This window comes from Littorina saxatilis, linkage group LG16 (assembly GCF_037325665.1).
Source record: "Littorina saxatilis isolate snail1 linkage group LG16, US_GU_Lsax_2.0, whole genome shotgun sequence".
In the NCBI taxonomy this organism is placed as follows: domain Eukaryota; kingdom Metazoa; phylum Mollusca; class Gastropoda; order Littorinimorpha; family Littorinidae; genus Littorina; species Littorina saxatilis.
In genome coordinates, this window is record NC_090260.1 from 6,495,491 (window position 1) to 6,519,570 (window position 24,080).

General features: G+C 48.6%; 2 protein-coding genes across 2 annotated transcripts in view; one reads left to right on the plus strand and one right to left on the minus strand.

Moving 5' to 3' along the window:
- The window catches only part of LOC138949826 (uncharacterized), an 85,179-nt gene that overhangs the window by 36,977 nt on the left and 24,122 nt on the right, over window positions 1–24,080 (plus strand). The window contains exon 6 of the mRNA XM_070321602.1: window positions 10,480–10,552. Coding sequence (XP_070177703.1) covers window positions 10,480–10,552 — 73 coding nt within the window. The remainder of the gene's footprint in view (window positions 1–10,479; window positions 10,553–24,080) is intronic.
- Window positions 309–4,797, minus strand: LOC138950244 (uncharacterized). Its single transcript, XM_070321975.1, has 2 exons — window positions 1,828–4,797; window positions 309–1,354 (listed from the first exon to the last, which is right to left on the minus strand). The coding sequence occupies exon 1, from the start codon at window positions 4,504–4,506 to the stop codon at window positions 2,170–2,172; it is 2,337 nt and encodes a 778-aa protein (XP_070178076.1). The 5' UTR covers window positions 4,507–4,797; the 3' UTR covers window positions 309–1,354; window positions 1,828–2,169.

Genomic DNA, 24,080 nt, shown 5'->3' on the forward strand with positions numbered 1-24,080 from the left:
TTGTGTGTGGCGCACGTTATATTTCAAAGCAGCACCGCCCTGATATGGCCCTTCGTGGTCGGCTGGGCGTTAAGCAAACAAACAAACAAACTGATATGCACATAGATAGTCGGACACACACACCTTTACAAACAAACACATATACACACTCATACACACACAAACATACACACAAACTCATGCACACACACATTCACACACACACACACACTCTCTCTCTCTCAAACACACACACACACACACACACACGCACACGCACACACACACACCCCCCAAGTCACACACACACACACACACAAGGCGTGAAATGTAAGTTACTTGCGTTGTTGGCGTTAAAAAAAGAAATAACCAAGCCCGTTTTGCATCCTTTTCCAAGTTATTATTCACATTTATATTCACTCTGTTTCCAACTTCAAGCACACTTATAACACATGCACACGCACACAACTATTAAGCGGTTAGTAAGGGTTAATGGGAATAGTTACTCAGCACCCCTGTGCTAGATCACGATATACAAGTATAACCAAGGCAAGGCAGACGTCCGGCTGCAGCCTTGGCAATTAAACACACGGGGAAAAAAAACCTGCGATAGGTTGCGATCAATAATAATTCAAGGGTCTTCGCCACAGTAATCGTTCATGAAATTCACAAGAAACAGGGAAAATTAATTGAAGATTTAAGAGAATAAAGACTGACCCTGTACATTTAATAGGGAAAACGCATGAAACAAATATTCAAAGAAAGTCTAGGGACTACTCCCTGGTGCATATCTTGGGACTCCTCCCGAAGATCAAGAGTTATTGAGACGAGCCTGCGTTGTCTCAATATTTACAAGTTTTTCCTCTCTGTGGGGTAAACAACAAAAAATGACTGACACCGTCGGGCCGGGAACAAGAGAGGGGAAAAGATGGAAGACTTAGCTCTTTGTCGGCGAAGATAAGTGTTCCTTGACGGTGACGTCACGTCGACGATAGACTGCTTGCAATTAGCAGGTAAGCTGGTCCTCCCCGTAAGTGTCGACGGGGTAACTTGAAGCTCGGCTCATGCAGCGCGGGCTTCCTGAAGGTGATGCACCAGGGTCTCGACGTCAGTTCATGCGAGAGCGTAGTTATAGCCCCCTACGTCACCCCATCAGCGCCGGCGACAACGAGGACGGACGGCGGTGGAGACGAAGCACGGTGGAGGCGAACCCACCCGGCCTCGACGGTGCACAAATCAAGCTCCGAAGGCGGGCGGACATCCCAAGCTGAGAGTGGGACACAGTAGCGCTGCAGGATACTGCCACGGTGACAACACCGGTGACAAGGACGAGGCAACAGGTGGGTTGATGAAGAACATCAAGAAGAAAAGAAAGCTGCAACACATTCGATAACCACTGAGTCCCAGAGTCGGCGAAACATATCCTATCCCCCACTGCCCCCAGCCCTAGGTGTGTACAATAATATTACCCCCAGGAAATATTGTCTTGCGAGCTGTCAATCACCCGGCAACAGTATTTACAACAACCATAAATCTCCACAATAACCATGAATGCTATAATCAATTTCCAAAGAACGGAAAGCAACCCAGGCTTGGCATTCTTGATTGTAATACACGTTAACGTCCCTTGATAAAATAACAGTCGTCAAACAAAGCAAAAGCTGGAGTTGTTTTGAACTTGGTTTAAACGTCACCTTGACCACTAATCGTTCTGTCCACTGACATCTGTCAACTAGTGTTAGTTCACACAAAATTTCACACGACAACTGAGACAACGACACCACAGTAGACGACAATAATTACAACCAATAAACAAACGAAACAAGACACATTCCAACACACAATTACCCCAGCGGCTCTTGGTAGTTGCCAACAAAATCCCAACACCGCCACACAGTCCAGACTCTGTCCAGCTTCTCTGCCCTCCAAACCGTGAACTCTCGCAATTCTGTCGTACTCATACACACGAGACAGAACTCAAGGCCTGCGCAAAAATTGCTGCAACGCAAGGTCCGCAGCTAGCGCACGAGATACGCCATCTAAGCGTGCATAATTCGCTGACAGTGTTATAGCAACTGGCACAGGGAAATCGCACGGAATGCACCCATCAACAAACACACAATGATACATCGCGCCGAAAATAACGCAACATTGCCACCAAGGACAACAGTCGTCAAACACTTGCCACCACTACGTGACAAACCCCCATCCCAGAGGAAACCGCGGGTGACAGGTGACACAGAAGATGGCTATGCCAGAGTGTATGACATGGAAAAGTCTATAAAGAGATAACTGAAGCACTAGGGACACGCCGGACGGAGGATGGATGGGCCCGATGAGGTCAATCACTACCTGTTCGAAAGGAACATCCACCAGCGGCATTTTCTCGAGAGCAACCCTGCGCAAACTGCCGCGGGGAACTGTGCGCTGACACGACTCGCAAGACGCGACAAACCGGCGAACGTCGGCACACATGCCCGGCCAATAAAAATCCGACCAGATCCGGCTCAACGTGCGTCTAGCAGCTAGGTGGCCGGCCATCGGTGAAGAATGGCCTCGAGTTAAGACCTCGCTGCGGAACGGGTGAGGAACGCAAACTTGGCGGTGGAACACTCCATCAGAACCACAATACTCGCGGTACAAAACGTTGGCGCGATACAGGAACCGCACACGGCCTTGACCCTGGGAGGACCACGGGTGCTGGTCGCGAGCCAAATCACGCATCCGTTTGAGAGAAGAGTCAGATTCCTGGGCATCAATCAGTTCTTGCCTAGTCTTCTGAAGACCTTGTGATTTAGGATCGAGGGGAAGATCGCCGCGGGCGTCCTTCTTAGCCTGAGCACGAGTCACAGCGGCACACGAATCGCGCGGGCCGTAAGTCGGGACTTCGACAACCACACCGGAGGGAAGAGTGAAGTGATTCCCGATGAGAACAGAAGTGTTGAGATCATTCACGACATTGACCTCGATAACTCCGGAGTAATAAGGTGTCTCTACATCCACGTGGGCAATCTGAGCGACGCGACTATCCGGGCCGAACGCACCGGTGAGATCGCGGGTCTTGCCTGTGAAACATGATTTAGGGACGATATCATGCCGAGCCAGCGATATGTTGGAACCTGTGTCTCGGAGAGCCTCGGTCTCAATGCCACAAATTTTTACCTTGACCATGTAGTTATCGCCTGCGGTAGCAGCCTGACAATCTGGACACAACCGAGAACGCAACTTTGGCACAGAACCGTCAGCGGAGATCACATGAACACATCCAAAAATCGCGGACGACTGCCCGGAACCGGTAACCGACGAACTTTCGCGAGCTATGACGTCACGAGCACGCTTGAAGCAATAATCAGCCTCGTGGCCATCCCGATTACAATAATTACAATGTTTCTTTTCCCCGGGCGGCGCATTAATGGTGGCCACCGATTCAGAATTATCCTGAGAGGCAGGAGAACTGACCTGACTCTCCCTCTCCTCAGACTTGGCAGCCTGGCGACGCTGTCTCTGCTTCTTCTTGGCACCGGAAGTACTTACGGCACAGACAGACTCGGCCTGACGACGAGAGAACGGGTTTTTGCAATCCGGCTCGTGGGCTTCTAAATAAGCTTGGGCAGCGGCAGCAGCAGCGTCAGCCGATCCAGGTGACCGCTCCTTCACAAATGCTTTGACATCAGCGGGCAGACCGTCGATAAACTGCTCAAGACGAATGAGGTCATAGAGGCTGTCAAAATCACGATTGCCTTTGGCAAGATGAAGCCAACGGTCCAAATACATCTTGCTGCGCTCCAACCCCTGCTCGTATGTCTCGGAACCAACACGCTTGGCAGCGCGGAACTTCTCTCTGTACGTCTTTGCCGTGCAATGGAAAGCTTTCAAAAGAGCATCCTTTAAAACATCATAGTCATCAGCTATTTCAACTGACAGCTTCGTATAAACCTCGGCAGCTTTGCCCTTGAGGTGACCACTCAACCTGAGGGCCCAAGTCGAGACCTCCCACCTCATCTGCGTAGCAATACGCTCAAACTTGGCCAGGTACGTATCCACATCATCCCCATCGTCCAAATAAGGCAACCGAATTTTGTCGGCAATAATGCCAATGTCTGATTTCTTGGACGTGACTGAGGCGGCCGCCAAAGCAACCTGGTGAGCATGCGTTTGTTCCGGGTTGGCTAAAGCGTATGAGTGGCTTTCTTCTTCCATGGCGAGTCGGCGTTTCCTTTCCTCAGCCTCTAGTTCAAAATTACGTTTCCTCTCTTCGGCCTCCACCACAAAATCCAACAAATCACGTCCGGTAAGACCGGCCTCCTTACCTAACTGAAGGTAGTCCATGGTGGCAGGAGGATTACCTGAGGGAGTAGCAGCCAGCGGAGGAGCAGGAGCGGCAACAAAAGAGGTATCAGAAAGCGAATACTCCGAAGTATCAACTACGTCAGAGGAAGAAGAATTATCGTCGTCAGTGACTGTTTGTTCGGAATAATCAACACGTGGTAAAGAACGTAATTTCCTTGGAGACGAGTCCTTAGACATCGTCTGTGCATGACATCATGAAAACAAGACCGAAACCCGAAACGAAGAACGAGTGTGAATCAAATCGCAAAGATGAAATAGCTCGGAAAAACCCACAACAAGGGACAAGGCTATATACCACACAAGTGAACAAATAGGGACGGGAACAAGTAAAACAGAGGGTTAACAACTTATGAACTTATAAAAAAAACAAAAAACAAGTATAAGTTAGCTTTATATGTCAACCGTGTTTTGTACCCTGCATCTCCACCAAATATGTCACGTCAAGGCGTGAAATGTAAGTTACTTGCGTTGTTGGCATTAAAAAAAGAAATAACCAAGCCCGTTTTGCATCCTTTTCCAAGTTATTATTCACATTTATATTCACTCTGTTTCCAACTTCAAGCACACTTATAACACATGCACACGCACACAACTATTAAGCGGTTAGTAAGGGTTAATGGGAATAGTTACTCAGCACCCCTGTGCTAGATCACGATATACAAGCATAAACAAGGCAAGGCAGACGTCCGGCTGCAGCCTTAGCAATCAAACACACGGGGAAAAAAAACCTGCGATAGGTTGCGATCAATAATAATTCAAGGGTCTTCGCCACAGTAATCGTTCATGAAATTCACAAGAAACAGGGAAAATTAATTGAAGATTTAAGAGAATAAAGACTGACCCTGTACATTTAATAGGGAAAACGCATGAAACAAATATTCAAAGAAAGTCTAGGGACTACTCCCTGATGCATATCTTGGGACTCCTCCCGAAGATCAAGAGTTATTGAGACGAGCCTGCGTTGTCTCAATATTTACAAGTTTTTCCTCTCTGTGGGGTAAACAACAAAAAATGACTGACACCGTCGGGCCGGGAACAAGAGAGGGGAAAAGATGGAAGACTTAGCTCTTTGTCGGCGAAGATAAGTGTTCCTTGACGGTGACGTCACGTCGACGATAGACTGCTTGCAATTAGCAGGTAAGCTGGTCCTCCCCGTAAGTGTCGACGGGGTAACTTGAAGCTCGGCTCATGCAGCGCGGGCTTCCTGAAGGTGATGCACCAGGGTCTCGACGTCAGTTCATGCGAGAGCGTAGTTATAGCCCCCTACGTCACCCCATCAGCGCCGGCGACAACGAGGACGGACGGCGGTGGAGACGAAGCACGGTGGAGGCGAACCCACCCGGCCTCGACGGTGCACAAATCAAGCTCCGAAGGCGGGCGGACATCCCAAGCTGAGAGTGGAACACAGTAGCGCTGCAGGATACTGCCACGGTGACAACACCGGTGACAAGGTCGAGGCAACAGGTGGGTTGATGAAGAACATCAAGAAGAAAAGAAAGCTGCAACACATTCGATAACCACTGAGTCCCAGAGTCGGCGAAACATGTCCTTTCCCCCACTGCCCCCAGCCCTAGGTGTGTACAATAATATTACCCCCAGGAAATATTGTCTTGCGAGCTGTCAATCACCCGGCAACAGTATTTACAACAACCATAAATCTCCACAATAACCATGAATGCTATAATCAATTTCCAAAGAACGGAAAGCAACCCAGGCTTGGCATTCTTGATTGTAATACACGTTAACGTCCCTTGATAAAATAACAGTCGTCAAACAAAGCAAAAGCTGGAGTTGTTTTGAACTTGGTTAAAACGTCACCTTGACCACTAATCGTTCTGTCCACTGACACTGTCAACTAGTGTTAGTTCACACAAAATTTCACACGACAACTGAGACAACGACACCACAGTAGACGACAATAATTACAACCAATAACCAAACGAAACAAGACACATTCCAACAACAATTACCCCAGCGGCTCTTGGTAGTTGCCAACAAAATCTCAACACCGCCACACAGTCCAGACTCTGTCCAGCTTCTCTGCCCTCCAAACCGTGAACTCTCGCAATTCTGTCGTACTCATACACACGAGACAGAACTCAAGGCCTGCGCAAAAATTGCTGCAACGCAAGGTCCGCAGCTAGCGCACGAGATACGCCATCTAAGCGTGCATAATTCGCTGACAGTGTTATAGCAACTGGCACAGGGAAATCGCACGGAATGCACCCATCAACAAACACACAATGATACATCGCGCCGAAAATAACGCAACATTGCCACCAAGGACAAAAGTCGTCAAACACTTGCCACCACTACGTGACAACACACACATTCTCTCTCTCTCTCAAACACACACACACACACACACACACACACGCACACACACACACCCCCCAAGTCACACACACACACACACACAATGACATACACACACTCACTCACACGCACTCACTCACTCTCTCACAAAAATCTTCATACACACAAAACACACACCCATGTATACGCACATATGGACAGACGGACATACCCACCTTTACAAACAAACAAACACACATACACACATACACTTATGCCCACACACACACACTTACACACACACGAGTACAGACTCATGCACGCGTGTACACACACACACACACACACACATACACACACACACACACACACACACACACACACACACAAACAGTAACACTAACACATGTGCACAAAATGAACACAAACACACACTGCGCGAGAGAGAAAGACTACAGGGAGGCATGACGTCATGATGCATTAATTGACGTCAAAGACTTTCGACCTTGACGTATTCTTCTTACGCGAGCTTTATCCATAGACTTGGAAACTACGGAATTTCTACCCGTCCAAAGCAGCCTTGGGTGGCGTTTGCTGAAAAAATGGGGGCGACTATTGCACCCACCGTATTTTTGTTAGTATGGTCCCAATTTTTGGTGAACTTCCATCTCCAACTGTAGCACGTAGCCGGGCACAAAGAATCCTTCTTTATCATGTATTATTCGGTATGCACATTTCTCAAGTCGATTACAGTATAGCGTTCACGGGATACCTCCAGCTTCGCTGGGATTAATACGAATTTGCACAAAGGACTGGAAACAGAATTGAAAGTAATTCTGATTTAACCAACAAATTTACAAAAGCACATTGATAGATTATTTTCCCTAATATGTTCCAACAGACAGTTGAGTAATTACAGGTCACTAGAAAGGTCCACCTCTGAAACAGGTACAGTTCAAATTGGAGTTTGTGTGTGTATATTGGATTCTCAGCTCTATACAGGGAGCCAATGAAGTTTCTTTAGCAAGGGGGAACAGGACTGGGACCGAGGGGCTTTGCAGACAAGCCGGGCTGCAGAATTTAGAACGCGCTGCAAAGGATGGATGACAGACTGAGGACAGCCAATGAGAACAGAATTTCCGTAGTCTAATCGAGCTAAAGAATGTAGGAGGAAACAAGGGTCTTGGTGGCATCTTCGGTAAGGTATGGGCGGATAGAACCTATTCTCTTAAGCTCGATGTAAGCGGACTGACAGACTTTCATAACATGGTGTTTCATGGAGAGATCGCTATCAAGAAAGATGCCAAGATCACGGACGGAGTCTGAGAATTCAATAGTGCTGCTGCCCAAAGTGATAGAAGGAGGGAGAGAGAGAGAGGAGGAGAGGGAGGATTTCGTGAAACGAATGGCTTCTGTTTTGTCACAGTTAACAGGGTTCGTACAGGTCCTGGAAAACCGGGAAAGTCATGGAATTTAACAACAATAAGAAAGAAAAAAATTAACCTTTAGCACGCCAGCGGCGATTTTCGTTGCCCAGCCATCCACCCCCCCCCCCCCCCCCCCCTCTGCCAGCCAGTAGCGATTTGCGTCGCCAGCGCTAGGCTTGTTCATATGACCAACTTCTCGTTCGTATTTACATACAAGAATAACGGTATTTTTAACGGCACTTGAGCCAAAGCGAGGCTCACTTCCTTCCGTTATCTCGTCGTGTCGTCTGCGCTGCATTTGAGTCGGTTTCGTCGAAGTTTTCTGCTTTTGTTTTTGCATCGATAAAGTACTTTAGCGCTTCGACAAGCAAGATGGAGGATGATGAGTTTGAAACTTTCTTTCGAGTTGTTTCTTGACAACAAAAAGTATGTAGAATTGGAACGAATTACCGAGGAAGATCTTCGCCGCAATGAACTGTGTATCGCGGTGAAAAAAAGGACAGTTTGTCAAGTCACAGTGACGGTTACGAAACGGAATTTACGAAAGTGCAGATAGATACACACAGTGGCTGGTCCAGTTTAGTGAAATGACAGGACCCGCAAACATTACCGATAATCTGAATGCGTAGCAAATGCTTGACTTGCTTGTCGAAGAGACACTGCGTAGAAACTGACTCAAACTCAGTGCAAAGCAAGCCAGTGTCAAAACTGGCAGTGACAAGACGTAACAAGTTTGCATGTTCGGAAATGGCGACCTGTGGATCTAGTCATGGAAAATGTCATTGAGGCTCATGGAAAGTCATGGAAAAGTCATGGAATTTTGTTTCTAAAAAAACAGTGGGGACCCTGAGTTAAGTCTAAGCTTGTTAGTGGACATCCAGAGTTCAACGTCAGCAATGCAAGACTGAAGGGAGGTGGTCATCTGGGCGTATTCTGAGGGAGTCGCTGAGTTCTGAAGCTGAGTGTCGTCAGCAAACATTTCGTGGGAAACGGAATGTCTGTCGATGAGGTCAGTCAGAGGGGAGGTGTACATGATGAACAGCACGGGCCCGAGCACAGAGCCCTGGGGAACGCCAAAAAGGAGGGAGGTTTCCTGGGATGGGACGTCGTTTACAATTACAAAATTTGTTCTGTCTGAGAGATAGGATCTGAACCAATTTAGAACTGAATTTTGGATGCCGAAAGTGTGCTCAAGGCGGGACAGCAGGATTTCATGATCAATTGTATCGAAAGCGGCCGAAAGGTCTAACAGGAGGAGCAGGGAAATTTTGTTATCGTCTAAGGAAGTCAAAATGTTGTTGAGGATACTAAGGACTGCGGTCTCTGTGCTATGGTCCGTGCGGTAAGCTGACTGGTGCGGAGTGAGGAGGTTGTTGGCAGAGAGGTGGGAGGAGAGCTGGTTTAGGACTATCTTCTCTAGGATTTTAGAAAGGAAGGGAAGGTTTGAGATGGGCCTGTAGTTCTTAAGTACGTTGGGGTCGAAGGAGCTTTTCTTCAGAAGGGGTTTAATGACAGCTTTTTTGAAATCTGAAGGGACGGTGCCAGTGGAAAGGGACTCGTTCAGTATTCTAGTGATGGTGGGTAGAAGGATGTCTAAGTGATCACAGAGAAGGGGGGTGGGGAGGGGGTCGAGGTCACAGGACGTTTTGGCAGACTTCACATAGAGTTTACGAACAACATCTTCAGAGACTGGGGTGAAAACAGAGAACGAATTTCCAACAAAAATGGGAGAGCGGTCTGAGTCGCTATGCTGGGCGAAGCTGTTGCGGATGGTAAGATCTGTTCATGAAAATACTTAGAAAAAACATCTGGCAGTTTAGACATGTCATGTACAGTTGGAAGAATGACCTTTTTTGCTTTACCAATCATGGTGGTGACAGTGTTAAACAACTCTTTACAAGATGAGGATGCTGCGACAGTGGATGAATAAAAAGTGGTCTTGGCGGCATCAACAAAATCTATGACTTTCTGCTTGGTGGCGTCATAAATCTGCTTATGTACAGTCAGCTTGGAAGTTGCCCAGCGTCGCTCAGCTTGACGCCGCTCACGTTTCAACTGTTGAAGCTCCGGAGCAACGGAGTTATACCAAGGGGTAGGCGGACGCTGGCGCACCTTCCGCTGTTGCACAGGAGCGTGCTTGTCTAAGACTATCCTAAGGTTTTTGTTCAAGTCAGAGACAGCCTCATCAGAAAGATCTGCTCTCAAACGCATCTATACAGTTGTTTTATGACGAGTAGTGTAGATGTACATAATGTTTCAGGTCACACATAATGTTGCCAAGCCATGTCTCAGTATCAGATGTACGTGATGTTTTAAGTCACAAACAATGTTACCAAGCCATGTCACAGTATCAGATGTACATGATGTTTCAGGTCACACACAATGTTACCAAGCCATGTCACAGTATCAGATGTTCATAATGTTTCAGGTCAGAGCCAAGCAGCACGATGGCGAGCTCTCAGGAACCAGAGGACCAAGGGTCAAGGTTGTCAAACAGTGAGGTAAGCGAACAAACTTGGCCACTAAGTACACCAACATTGCAAGCTTTAAATTGTTTATTTTGAGGGTGAATCATTATGTAGGCCCGTTCAGACTCCGTATCAGGTTTTGTGAGGGTTTGATCATTGTCACATTGTACACGACCCGAACCATCAACAGCCTCGTTGCTTTACACGCTGACTGAAACTTTCCGTCACACCAATCTCTGACACTGATGTCACACCAATCTCTGACACTGATGTCACACCAATCTCTGACACTGATGCCACACCAATCTCTTACCACTGATGTAACACCAATCTCTTGACACTGATGTCACACCAATTTCTTGCCACTGATGTCACACCAATCTCTTGACACTGATGTCACACCAATCTCTGACACTGATGCCACACCAATCTCTGACACTGATGTCACAGCAATCTCTGACACTAATGTAACACCAATCTCTTGACACTAATGTCACACCAATCTCTAGACAATGATGTCATACCAATCCCTTGACGAGAGATTGGTGTGACATTAGTGTCTAGAGATTGGTGTGACAACAGTGTCGACATCAGTGTCAAGAGATTGGTGTGACATCAGTCTCTAGAGATTGGTGTGACAACAGTGGCGACATCAGTGTCAAGAGATTGGTGTGACATCAGCGGCAATAGATTGGTGTGACATCAGTGTCAGAGATTGCTGTGACTGAAAGTGTAGTGGTAGGGGTGTGGAAGGGGGAGGAAAAAGTAAAACACAGATGTGATGTTGAGAGGGAAGGGGTAGGGGTGTGAGACGGAGGAGGTAAAACACAGCTGTGATGATGAGAGGGATGGGGTAGGGGTGTGAGACGGAGGAGGAAAATACAGCTGAGATGATTGGATGGATAGGGGTAGAGGTTGGAGACGGAGAAGTAAAACATAGCTGTGATGATTAAAGGGATGGGGGTAGTGGTGTGAGACGGAGGAGCAAAACACAGCTGAGATGATTAGAGGGATGGGGGTAGGGTGTCAGACGGAGGAGTAAAACACAGCTGTGATGATTAGAGGGATGGGGGTAGGGGTGTTAGACGGAGGAGTAAAGCACAGCTGTCAATATGAGAGGGATGGGGGTAGGGGTGTAAGACGGAGGAGTAAAACACAGATGTGATGATGAGAGGGATGGAGATAGGGGTGTGAGACGGAGGAGGAAAACACAGCTGTGATGATGGGAGGGATGGGGTAGGGGTGTGAGACGGAGGAGTAAAACACAGCTGTGATGATGGGAGGGATGGGGTAGGGGTGTGAGACGGGGGAGTAAAACACAGCTGTGATGATGGGAGGGATGGGGTAGGGGTGTGAGACGGAGGAGTAAAACACAGCTGTGATGATGAGAGGGATGGGGTAGGGGTGTGAGACGGAAGAATTAAACACAGCTGTGGTGATGAGAGGGATGGGGATAGGGGTGTGAGACGGAGGAGTAAACCACAGCTGTGATGATGGGAGGGATGGGGTAGGGGTGTGAGACGGGGGAGTAAAACACAGCTGTGATGATGGGAGGGATGGGGTAGTGGTGTGAGACGGAGGGATAAAACACAGCTGTGATGATGAGAGGGATGGGGTAGTTGTTAAAGACGGAGAAGTAAAACACAGCTGTGATGATGAGAGGAATGGGGTAGGGGTGTTAGACGGTGAAGTTAAACACAGCTGTGATATCAAGAGGGATGGGGATAGGGGTTAGAGACGGAGAAGTAAAACATAGCTGTGATGATGAGAGGGATGGGGGTAGTGGTGTTAGGGCTGGAGATAGTGGTGTGAGACGGAGGAGTAAAACACAGCTGTGATGTTGAGAGGGATGGGGGTAGTGGTGTGAGACGGAGGGATAAAACACAGCTGTGATGATGAGAGGGATGGGGGTAGTGGTGTGAGACGGAGGGATAAAACACAGCTGTGATGATGAGAGGGATGGGGGTAGTGGTGTGAGACGGAGGAGTAAAACACGGCTGTGATGATCAGAGGGATGGGGGTAATGGTTATAGTCGGAAAAGTACAATAAAGCTGTGATGATGAGAGGAATGGGGTAGTGGTGTGAGACGGAGGAGAAAAACATAGCTGTGATGATGAGAGGGATGAGGGTAGTGGTGTTAGACGGAGAAGTAAAACACAGCTGTGATATCAAGAGGGATGGGGGTTGGGGTGAGAGACGGAGAAGTAAAACATAGCTGCGATTATGAGAGGGATGGGGGTAGTGGTGTGAGACGGAGGAGTAAAACACACCTGAGATGATTAGAGGGATGGGGTAGTGGTGTGGGACAGAGGAGTAAAACACAGCTGTGATGATTAGAGGGATGGGGGTAGGGGTGTTTGACGGAGGAGTAAAACACAGCTGTCAATATAAGAGGGATGGGGGTAGTGGTGTGAGACGGAGGAATACAACACAGCTGTGATGATGAGAGGTATGGGGCTAGTGATGTGAGACGGAGGAGTAAAACACAGCTGTGATGATGAGAGGGATGGGGGTAGTAGTGTCAGAGGGAGGAGTAAAACACAGCTGTGAGGATGAGAGGGATGGGGGTTGTGTACGACGAATAAGCAAAACACAGCTGTAATGATCAGCGGGATGGGGTAGTGGTGTGAGACGGAGGGATAAAACACAGCTGTGATGTTGAGAGGGATGGGGTAGTTGTTAAAGACGGAGAAGTAAAACACAGCTGTGATGATGAGAGGAATGGGGTGATGGTGTGAGACGGAGGAGGACAATATAGCTGTAATGATAAGAGAGATGGGGTAGGGGTGTTAGACGGTGAAGTTAAACACAGCTGTGATATCAAGAGGGATGGGGATAGGGGTTAGAGACGGAGAAGTAAAACATAGCTGTGATGATGAGAGGGATGTGAGTAGTGGTGTTAGACGGAGAAGCACAGCTGTGATATCAAGAGGGATGGGGGTAGGGGTTAGAGACGGAGAAGTAAAACATAGCTGTGATGATGAGAGGGATGGGGGTAGTGGTGTTAGGGTTGGAGATAGTGGTGTGAGACGGAGGAGGAAAACACAGCTGTGATGTTGAGAGGGATGGGGGTGGTGGTGTGAGACGGAGGGATAAAACACAGCTGTGATGATGAGAGGGATGGCGATAGTGGTGTAAGACGGAGGAGGAAAACACGGCTGTGATAATGAGAGGGATGGGGGTAGTGGTGTGAGACGGAGGGGTAAAACACAGCTGTAATGATCAGCAGGATGGGAGTAATGGTTATAGTCGGAGAAGTACAAAACAGCTGTGATGATGAGAGGAATGGGGTAGGGGTGTGAGACGGAGGAGAAAAACATAGCTGTGATGATGAGAGGGATGGGGGTAGTGGTGTTAGATGGAGAAGTAAAACACAGCTGTGATATCAAGAGGGATGGGGGTTGGGGTGAGAGACGGAGAAGTAAAACATAGCTGCGATTATGAGAGGGATGGGGGTAGTGGTGTGAGACGGAGGAATAAAACACACCTGAGATGATTAGAGGAATGGGGTAGTGGTGTGGGACGGAGGAGTAAAACACAGCTGAGATGATTAGAGGGATGGGGGTAGGGGTGTTTGACGGAGGAGTAAAACACAGCTGTCAATATAAGAGGGATGGGGGTAGGGGTGTGAGACGGAGGAATACAACACAGCTGTGATGATGAGAGGGAATGGGTAGGGGTGTGCGACGAAGGATAAAAACACAGCTGTGATGATTAGAGGGATGGGGGTAGGGGTGTTTGACGGAGAAGTAAAACACAGCTGTCAATATAAGAGGGATGGGGGTAGTGGTGTAAGACGGAGGAATACAACACAGCTGTGATGATGAGAGGGATGGGGGTAGGGGTGTGAGACGAAGGATAAAAACACAGCTGTGATGATTAGAGGGATGGGGGTAGGGGTGCGAGACGGAGGGGGAAAACACAGCTGTCAATATGAGAGGGATGGGGGTAGTGGTGTGAGACGGAGGAATATAACACAGCTGCGATGATAAAATGGATAGGGTAGGGGTGTGAGACGAAGGATAAAAACACAGCTGTGATGATGAGAGGGATGGGGGTAGGGGTGTGAGACGGAGGAGGAAAACACAGCTGTCCATATGAGAGGGATAGGGGTAGTGATGTGAGACGAAGGAATATAACACAGCTGTAATGATGAGAGGGATAGGGTAGGGGTGTGAGACGAATGATAAAAACACAGCAGTGATATCAAGAGGGATGGGGGTTGGGGTGAGAGACGGAGAAGTAAAACATAGCTGCGATTACGAGAGGGATGGGGGTAGTGGTGTGAGACGGAGGAATAAAACACACCTGAGATGATTAGAGGAATGGGGTAGTGGTGTGGGACGGAGGAGTAAAACACAGCTGAGATGATTAGAGGGATGGGGGTAGGGGTGTTTGACGGAGGAGTAAAACACAGCTGTCAATATAAGAGGGATGGGGGTAGTGGTGTGAGACGGAGGAATACAACACAGCTGTGATGATGAGAGGGATTGGGTAGGGGTGTGAGACGAAGGATAAAAACACAGCTGTGATGATGAGAGGGATGGGGGTAGGGGTGTGAGACGAAGGATAAAAACACAGCTGTGATGATGAGAGGGATGGGGTGGGGGTGTGAGACGGAGGGGGAAAACACAGCTGTCAATATGAGAGGGATGGGGGTAGTGGTGTGAGACGGAGGAATATAACACAGCTGCGATGATGAGATGGATAGGGTAGGGGTGTGAGATGAAGGATAAAAACACAGCTGTGATGATGAGAGGGATGGGGGTAGGGGTGTGAGACGGAGGAGGAAAACACAGTTGTCCATATGAGAGGGATGGGGGTAGTGGTGTGAGACGGAGGAATATAACACAGCTGTAATGATGAAAGGGATAGGGTAGGGGTGTGAGACGAATGATAAAAACACAGCTGTGATGATGAGAGGGATGGGGGTAGTGGTGTTAGACGGAGGAGTAAAACACAGCTGTGATGATGAGAGGGATGGGGGTAGTGGTGTGAGACGGAGGAATAAACCACACCTGAGATGATTAGAGGAATGGGGTAGTGGTGTGGGACGGAGGAGTAAAACACAGCTGAGATGATTAGAGGGATGGGGGTAGGGGTGTTTGACGGAGGAGTTAAACACAGCTGTCAATATAAGAGGGATGGGGTTGGTGGTGTGAGACGGAGGAATACAACACAGCTGTGATGATAAGGGGGATGGGAGTAGTGGTGTGAGACGAAGGATAAAAACACAGCTGTGATGATGAGAGGGAGGGGGGTAGGGGTGTGAGACGGAGGAATACAACACAGCTGTGATGATGAGACTGATGGGGGTAGGGGTGTGAGACGAAGGATAAAAACACAGCTGTGATGATCAGAGGGATGGGGTTAGTGGTGTGAGACGGAGGAATACAACACAGCTGTGATGATGAGAGGGATGGGGGTAGGGGTGTGAGACGAAGGATAAAAACACAGCTGTGATGATCAAAGGGATGGGGGTAGTGGTGTGAGACGGAGGAATACAACACAGCTGTGATGATGAGAGGGATTGGGTAGGGGTGTGAGACGAAGGATAAAAACACAGCTGTGATGATGAGAGGGAGGGGGGTAGGGGTGTGAGACGAAGAATAAAAACAAAGCTGTGATGATGAGAGGAATGGGGGTAGGGGTGCGAGACGGAGGGGGAAAACACAGCTGTCAATATGAGAGGGATGGGGGTAGTGGTGTGAGACGGAGGAATATAACACAGCTGCGATGATAAAATGGATAGGGTAGGGGTGTGAGACGAAGGATAAAAACACAGCTGTGATGATGAGAGGGATGGGGGTAGGGGTGTGGGACGGAGAAGTAAAACACAGCTGTGATGATGAGAGGGATTGGGTAGGGGTGTGAGACGAAGGATAAAAACACAGCTGTGATGATGAGAGGGATAGGGGTAGGGGTGTGAGACGGAGGAGGAAAACACAGCTGTCCATATGAGAGGGATGGGGGAAGTGGTGTGAGACGGAGGAATATAACACAGCTGTAATGATGAGAGGGATAGGGTAGGGGTGTGAGACGAATGATAAAAACACAGCTGTGATGATGAGAGGGATGGGGGTAGTGGTGTTAGACGGAGAAGTAAAACACAGCTGTGATATCAAGAGGGATGGGGGTTGGGGTGAGAGACGGAGAAGTAAAACATAGCTGCGATTATGAGAGGGATGGGGGTAGTGGTGGGAGACGGAGGAATAAAACACACCTGTGATGATTAGAGGAATGGGGTAGTGGTGTAAAAACACAGCTGTGATGATGAGAGGGATGGTTGTAGTGGTGTGAGACGAAGGATAAAAACACAGCTGTGATGATGAGAGGGATGGTTGTAGTGGTGTGAGACGAAGGATAAAAACGCAGCTGTGATGATGAGAGGGATGGGGGTAGGGGTGTGAGACGAAGAATAAAAACACAGCTGTGATGATGAGAGGGATGGGGGTAGGGGTGTGAGACGGAGGAGGAAAACACAGCTGTGATGATGAGAGGGATGGGGGTAGGGGTGTGAGACAAAGGATAAAAACACAGCTGTAGTGATGAGAGGGATGGGGGTAGTGGTGTGAGACGGAGGAATACACCACAGCTGTGATGATGAGAGGGATGGGGGTAGGGGTGTGAGACGAAAGATAAAAACACAGCTGTGATGATGAGAGGGATGGGGGTAGTGGTGTGAGACGGAGGAATATAACACAGCTGCGATGATGAGATGGATAGGGTAGGGGTGTGAGACGAATGATAAAAACACAGCTCTGATGATGTGAGGGAAGGGGGTAGTGGTGTGAGACGGAGGAGGGAAGCGGCTGTAATGATGTGAGGGACGGGGTAGTGATGTCAGACGGATGAGTAAAACACAGCTGTGATGATGAGAGGGATAGGGTAGGGGTGTGAGACGGAGGATAAAAACACAGCTGTGATGATAAGGGGGATGGGGGTAGGGGTGTGAGACGGAGAAGGAAAACACAACTGTGATAATAAGAGGGATGGGGGTAGGGGTGTGAGACAAAGGATAAAAACACAGCTGTGATGATGAGAGGGATGGGGTAGGAGTGTGAGACGGAGGGGGAAAACACAGCTGTCAATATGAGAGGGATGGGGGTAGTGGTGTGAGACGGAGGAATATAACACAGCTGCGATGATGAGATGGATAGGGTAGGGGTGTGAGACGAAGGATAAGAACACAGCTGTGATGATGAGAGGGATGGGGTAGGGGTGTGAGACGGAGGGGGAAAACACAGCTGTCAATATGAGAGTTATGGGGGTAGTGGTGTGAGACGGAGGAATATAACACAGCTGCGATGATGAGATGGATAGGGTAGGGGTGTGAGACGAAGGATAAAAACACAGCTGTGATGATGAGAGGGATGGGGGTAGGGGTGTGAGACGGAGGAGGAAAACACAGCTGTCCATATGAGAGGGATGGAGGTAGTGGTGTGAGACGGAGGAATATAACACAGCTGTGATGATGAGAGGGATAGGGTAGGGGTGTGAGACGAATGATAAAAACACAGCTGTGTTGATAAGGGGGATGGGGGTAGGGGTGTGAGACGGAGAAAGAAAACACAACTGTGATGATAAGAGGGATGGAGATAGTGGTTAGAGACGGAGGAGTAAATCACAGCTTTAAATAAAAGTTGAAGGGGGTAGTGGTGTGAGACGGAGGAGGGAAGCGACTGTAATGATGTGAGGGACGGGGTAGTGATGTCAGACGGATGAGTAAAACACAGCTGTGATGATGAGAGGGATAGGGTAGGGGTGTGAGACGAAGGATAAAAACACAGCTGTGATGATAAGGGGGATGGGGGTAGGGGTGTGAGACGGAGAAGGAAAACACAACTGTGATAATAAGAGGGATGGGGGTAGGGGTGTGAGACGAAGGATAAAAACACAGCTGTGATGATGAGAGGGATGGGGTAGGGGTGTGAGACGGAGGGGGAAAACACAGCTGTCAATATGAGAGGGATGGGGGTAGTGGTGTGAGACGGAGGAATATAACACAGCTGCGATGATGAGATGGATAGGGTAGGGGTGTCAGTCGAAGGATAAAAACACAGCTGTGATGATGAGAGGGATGGGGGTAGGGGTGTGAGACGGAGGAGGAAAACACAGCTGTCAATATGAGAGGGATGGGGGTAGTGGTGTGAGACGGAGGAATATAACACAGCTGTGATGATGAGAGGGATAGGGTAGGGGTGTGAGACGAATGATAAAAACACAGCTGTGATGATAAGGGGGATGGGGGTAGGGGTGTGAGACGGAGAAAGAAAACACAACTTTGATAATAAGAGGGATGGAGATAGTGGTGTGAGACGGAGGAGGAAAACACAGCTGTGATAATAAGAGGGATGGAGATAGTGGTTAGAGACGGAGTAGTAAATCACAGCTTTAAATAAAAGTTGAATGGGGTAGTGGTGAAAGACGGAGAAGGTAAACACAGTTCTGATGATGAGAGGGAAGGGGTTAGTGGTGTGAGACGGAGGAGGTAAGCGACTGTAATGATGTGAGGGACGGGGTAGTGATGTCAGACGGATGAGTAAAACACAGCTGTGATGATGAGAGGGATAGGGTAGGGGTGTGAGACGAAGGATAAAAACACAGCTGTGATGATAACGGGGATGGGGGTAGGGGTGTGAGACGGAGAAGGAAAACACAACTGTGATAATAAGAGGGATGGGGGTAGGGGTGTGAGACAAAGGATAAAAACACAGCTGTGATGATGAGAGGGATGGGGTAGGAGTGTGAGACGGAGGGGGAAAACACAGCTGTCAATATGAGAGGGATGGGGGTAGTGGTGTGAGACCGAGGAATATAACACAGCTAAGATGATGAGATGGATAGGGTAGGGGTGTGAGACGAAGGATAAAAACACAGCTGTGATGATGAGAGGAATGGGGGTAGGGGTGTGAGACGGAGGAGGAAAACACAGCTGTCAATATGAGAGGGATGGGGGTAGTGGTGTGAGACGGAGGAATATAACACAGCTGTGATGATGAGAGGGATAGGGTAGCGGTGTGAGACGAATGATAAAAACACAGCTGTGATGATAAGGGGGATGGGGGTAGGGGTGTGAGACGGAGGAGGAAAACACAACAGTGATAATAAGAGGGATGGAGATAGTGGTGAGAGACGGAGGAGGAAAACACAGCTGTGATAATAAGAGGGATGGGGTAGAGATGTCAGACGGAGGAGAAAAACACAGCTGTGTAAATGAGAGGGATGGAGATAGTGGTGTGAGACGGAGGAGTAAAACACAGCTGTTATGATGAGAGGGCTGGGGTAGGGATGTAAGACGGATGAGTAAAACACAGCTGTGATGATGAGAGGGATGGGGTAGTGGTGTCAGACGGATGAGTAAAACACAGCTGTGATGATGAGAGGGATGGGGTAGTGGTGTCAGACGGAGAAGCAAAACACAGCTGTGATGATGAGAGAGATGGGGTAGGGGTGTGAGACAGAGGAGTAAAATACAGCCGTGATAATGAGAGGGATGGGGTAGGGGTGTCAGACGAAGGATAAAAACACAGCTGCGATGATTTGAGGGATGGGGGTAGTGGTGTGAGATGTGGGAGGAAAACATAGCTGTGATGATGAGAGGGATGGGGGTAGTAATGTGAGACAGAGGGGTAAAACACAGCTGTGATGATGAGAGGGACGGGGGTAGTGGTGTGAGACGGAAGAGTAAAACACAGCTGAGATGATGAGAGGGACGGGGGTAGTGGTGTGAGACGGATAAGTAAAACACGGCTGAGATGATTAGAGGGATGGGGGCAGTTGTGTGAGACGGATGAGTAAAACACAACTGAGATGATTAGAGCGACGGGGGTAGTGGTGTGAGACGGAGGAGTAAACCACAGCTGTGATGATTAGAGGGATGGGGGTTGTGGTGTGAGACGGAGGAGTAAAACACAGCTGTGATGATTAGAGGGATGGTGGTAGTGGTGTGAGATGGAGGAGTAAAACACAGCTGTGATGATGAGAGGGATGGGGGTAGTGGTGTGAGACCGAGGAGTAAACCACAGCTGTGATGATTAGAGGGATGGGGGTTGTGGTGTTAGACGGAGGAGTAAAACACAGCTGTGATGATAAGAGGGATGGGGGTTGTGGTGTTAGACGGAGGAGGTAATTACAGATGTGATGATTAGAGGGATGGGGGTTGTGGTGTGAGACGGAGGAGTAAAACACGGCTGTGAAAATGAGAGGGATGGGACAGTTGTGTGAGATGGATGAGTAAAACACAACTGAGATGATTAGAGCGACGGGGGTAGTTGTGTGAGACGGAGGAGTAAACCACAGCTGAGATGATTAGAGGGATGGGGGTAGTGGTGTGAGACGGAAGAGTAAAACACAGCTGAGATGATTAGAGGGATGGTGGCAGTGGTGTGAGACGGAGGAGTAAAACACAGCTGTGATGATGAGAGGGATGGGGGTAGTGGTGTGAGACGGAGGAGTAAAGCACAGCTGTGGTGATTAGAGGGATGGGGGTTGTGGTGTTAGACCGAGAAGAAAAACACAGCTGTGATGATGAGAGGGATGGGGGTTGTGGTGTTAGACGGAGGAGTAACACAGCTGTGATGATAAGAGGGATGGGGGTAGTGGTGTGAGACGGAGGGGTAAAACACGGCTGTGAAAATGAGAGGGATGGGGCAGTGGTGTGAGACGGATGAGTAAAACACAACTGAGATGATTAGAGCGACGGGGGTAGTGGTGTGAGACGGAGGAGTAAACCACAGCTGTGATGATTAGAGGGATGGGGGTTGTGGTGTGAGACGGAGGAGTAAAACACAGCTGTTATGATTAGAGGGATGGTGGTAGTGGTGTGAGACGGAGGAGTAAAACACAGCTGTGATGATGAGATGGATAGGGGTAGTGGTGTGAGACGGAGGAGTAAAGCACAGCTGTGGTGATTAGAGGGATGGGGGTTGTGGTGTTAGACCGAGGAGTAAAACACAGCTGTGATGATAAGAGGGATGGGGGTTGTGGTGTTAGACGGAGGAGTAAAACACAGCTGTGATGATAAGAGGGATGGGGGTAATGGTGTGAGATGGAGGAGGAAAACACAGCTGTGATAATGAGAGGGATTGGGCAGTGATGTGAGACGGATGAGTAAAACGCAGCTGTAAAAATCAGCGAGATGGGGGTAGTGGTGTGAGACGGAGGGGTAAAACACAGCTGTGATGTTGAGAGGGATGGGGGTGGTGGTGTGAGACGGAGGAGTAAAACACAACTGAGATGTTGAGAGCGACGGGGGTAGTGGTTTGAGACGGAGGAGTAACACACAGCTGTGATGGTGAGAGGGATGGGGGTAGTGGTGTGAGACGGAGGAGTAACACACAGCTGTGATGATGAGAGAGATGGGGGTAGTGGTGTGAGACGGATGAGTAAAACACAACTGAGATGTTGAGAGGGATGGGGGTAGTGGTGTGAGACGGAGGAGTAACACACAGCTGTGATGGTGAGAGGGATGGGGGTAGTGGTGTGAGACGGAGGAGTAACACACAGCTGTGATGATGAGAGGGATGGGGGTAGTGGTGTGAGACGGAGGAGTAACACACAGCTGTGATGATGAGAGGGATGGGGGTAGTGGTGTGAGACGGAGGAGTAACACACAGCTGTGATGATGAGAGGGATGGGGGTAGTGGTGTGAGACGGAGGAGTAACACACAGCTGTGATGATGAGAGGGATGGGGGTAGTAATGTGAGACGGAGGAGTAACACACAGCTGTGATGATGAGAGGGATGGGGGTAGTGGTGTGAGACGGAGGAGTAACACACAGCTGTGATGATGAGAGGGATGGGGGTAGTGGTGTGAGACGGAGGAGTAACACACAGCTGTGATGATGAGAGGGATGGGGGTAGTGGTGTGAGACGGGGGAGTAACACACAGCTGTGATGATGAGAGGGATGGGGGTAGTGGTGTGAGACGGGGGAGTAACACACAGCAGTGATGATGAGAGGGATTGGGGTAGGGTTGTGATGTGATAGGGTGGAGTGGAAGGGGGTGAAAAGGCCAGGAAGCATAAATGAGACGCCAAGACAGAGGTTGCGATAACGTGACTTTTACTTAACGTATACCAGAAAGCAAACACCAGAAAGCAGTGTAGATTCTCCTCAGTGAGCACACGTAAAAGAAACACAAAACTGCTGCTGACGCTAGTCGCGAAACACAAGAGCACGAATTCACAAGTCGCGATAAATTTGGGCAGAGGTTCGACACTTTCACAACAACAACATATGAGCAGCACACAGCTCACTCGATGATCGGTCTCACTAAACGCATCTCTCCTCTAGCCTAAATGCTCAGTCTTTTAAAGGCTGGCCACTTCCGATTCCCTGTGGCGATAAGCCAATAGGGAGGATACCTAGTGTCAGACAACGGGGGGTGTCGTCTTAAGATTGCCTGCCAAATGAAAGGGATCGTTAAGGCAAAGGGAGCCACTAAAATCTAAATTTGTATTTACTTCTACCATAGGCTAATGTTATATGCTTATGAAGTGGTAAGGCATATACGATTTCAAAACGGATAACGTTTTCAGTACCGTCACTGTCCGTTACCATGGAAACGGCAATCTCCAACTGCCAAAATGGGTTGCTAGGAACACGTTTTTTAGCTTCCCCTTAAATCATAGGAATGTGATTTTTTGTATGTAGGATGTAGGAGTCCATAGTTGTGGAATGACAACAGGGATTTTTTCTAGGATGAATAGTTCTGATAAAATATTTTTTTTAGATGAATTATCATGTTTTTCAGCACAATTTTAGTAAATATGACCCGCCTGAACAGTTATTTATTAATTTAAAGAAAATTCCTGTTGTCATTCCACAGGTTGTCCTCTGATAAGCATGTCCCTTAAGTTTCATTGCATTCTGAACAGCTGGATTGAAGAAAAACAGTTTCCTAGAAAGCAGGTCATGCAAAAACGCTGAACAGAGAAACAAGGCCGAGAACATTTCAAAGCTCTTTCATTCACCCCAAATCAATGTTAACATAGTTCAGGTATTTTTCACAGACACCTGGTAACTACAGGCTTACCTAAAACTGCCCAGCAGCATATGCTGCACCCCCTTGTAGTCTGATGAGCTCATCCTGTCTTTTGAGTTTAGCTGCACGCACAGTGTCGCGTCTCTTGTTTAGCTGATTTTTCTTGAACCTGAGGCTGCCAAGAACCCTTTTACACTCCTAGCCTTGTTTAGTCTTTTCATGTTACAGCCTGTTGTAAAGCCGTAGAACTGTGCAGTGTTGAGAGCAGCCGCTGGTTCAAAATTGAATTCCCTAGCCCCTGTGACGACTGCAAACCGTACGCGATTTTTGCATGCAAATTTGTCCTTGGGGCAGCGAACCCAAACGCTGCTGTGGAGACACTCATTAGAGTTTTGGGTTTTTCCTGACACACATCTCTGAAGCAGTTGATCTTTCGTCAGTCTCTGGTAAACTGGTTCTAGAGGAGGATTCAGCTTCTTGAAGTTGAGAGGTGTATGGACGAGTTTTGCGTGTGGTCCTGGGGGCTGGTAGAAGGACCATGACGCGGCACCATGGGGGCACAAGTCATGCTG

Bases quoted from the DNA above. Each gene is read 5' to 3' on its own strand.
- LOC138950244 (XM_070321975.1), bottom strand. From the start codon at position 4,506: ATGTCTAAGGACTCGTCTCCAAGGAAATTACGTTCTTTACCACGTGTT.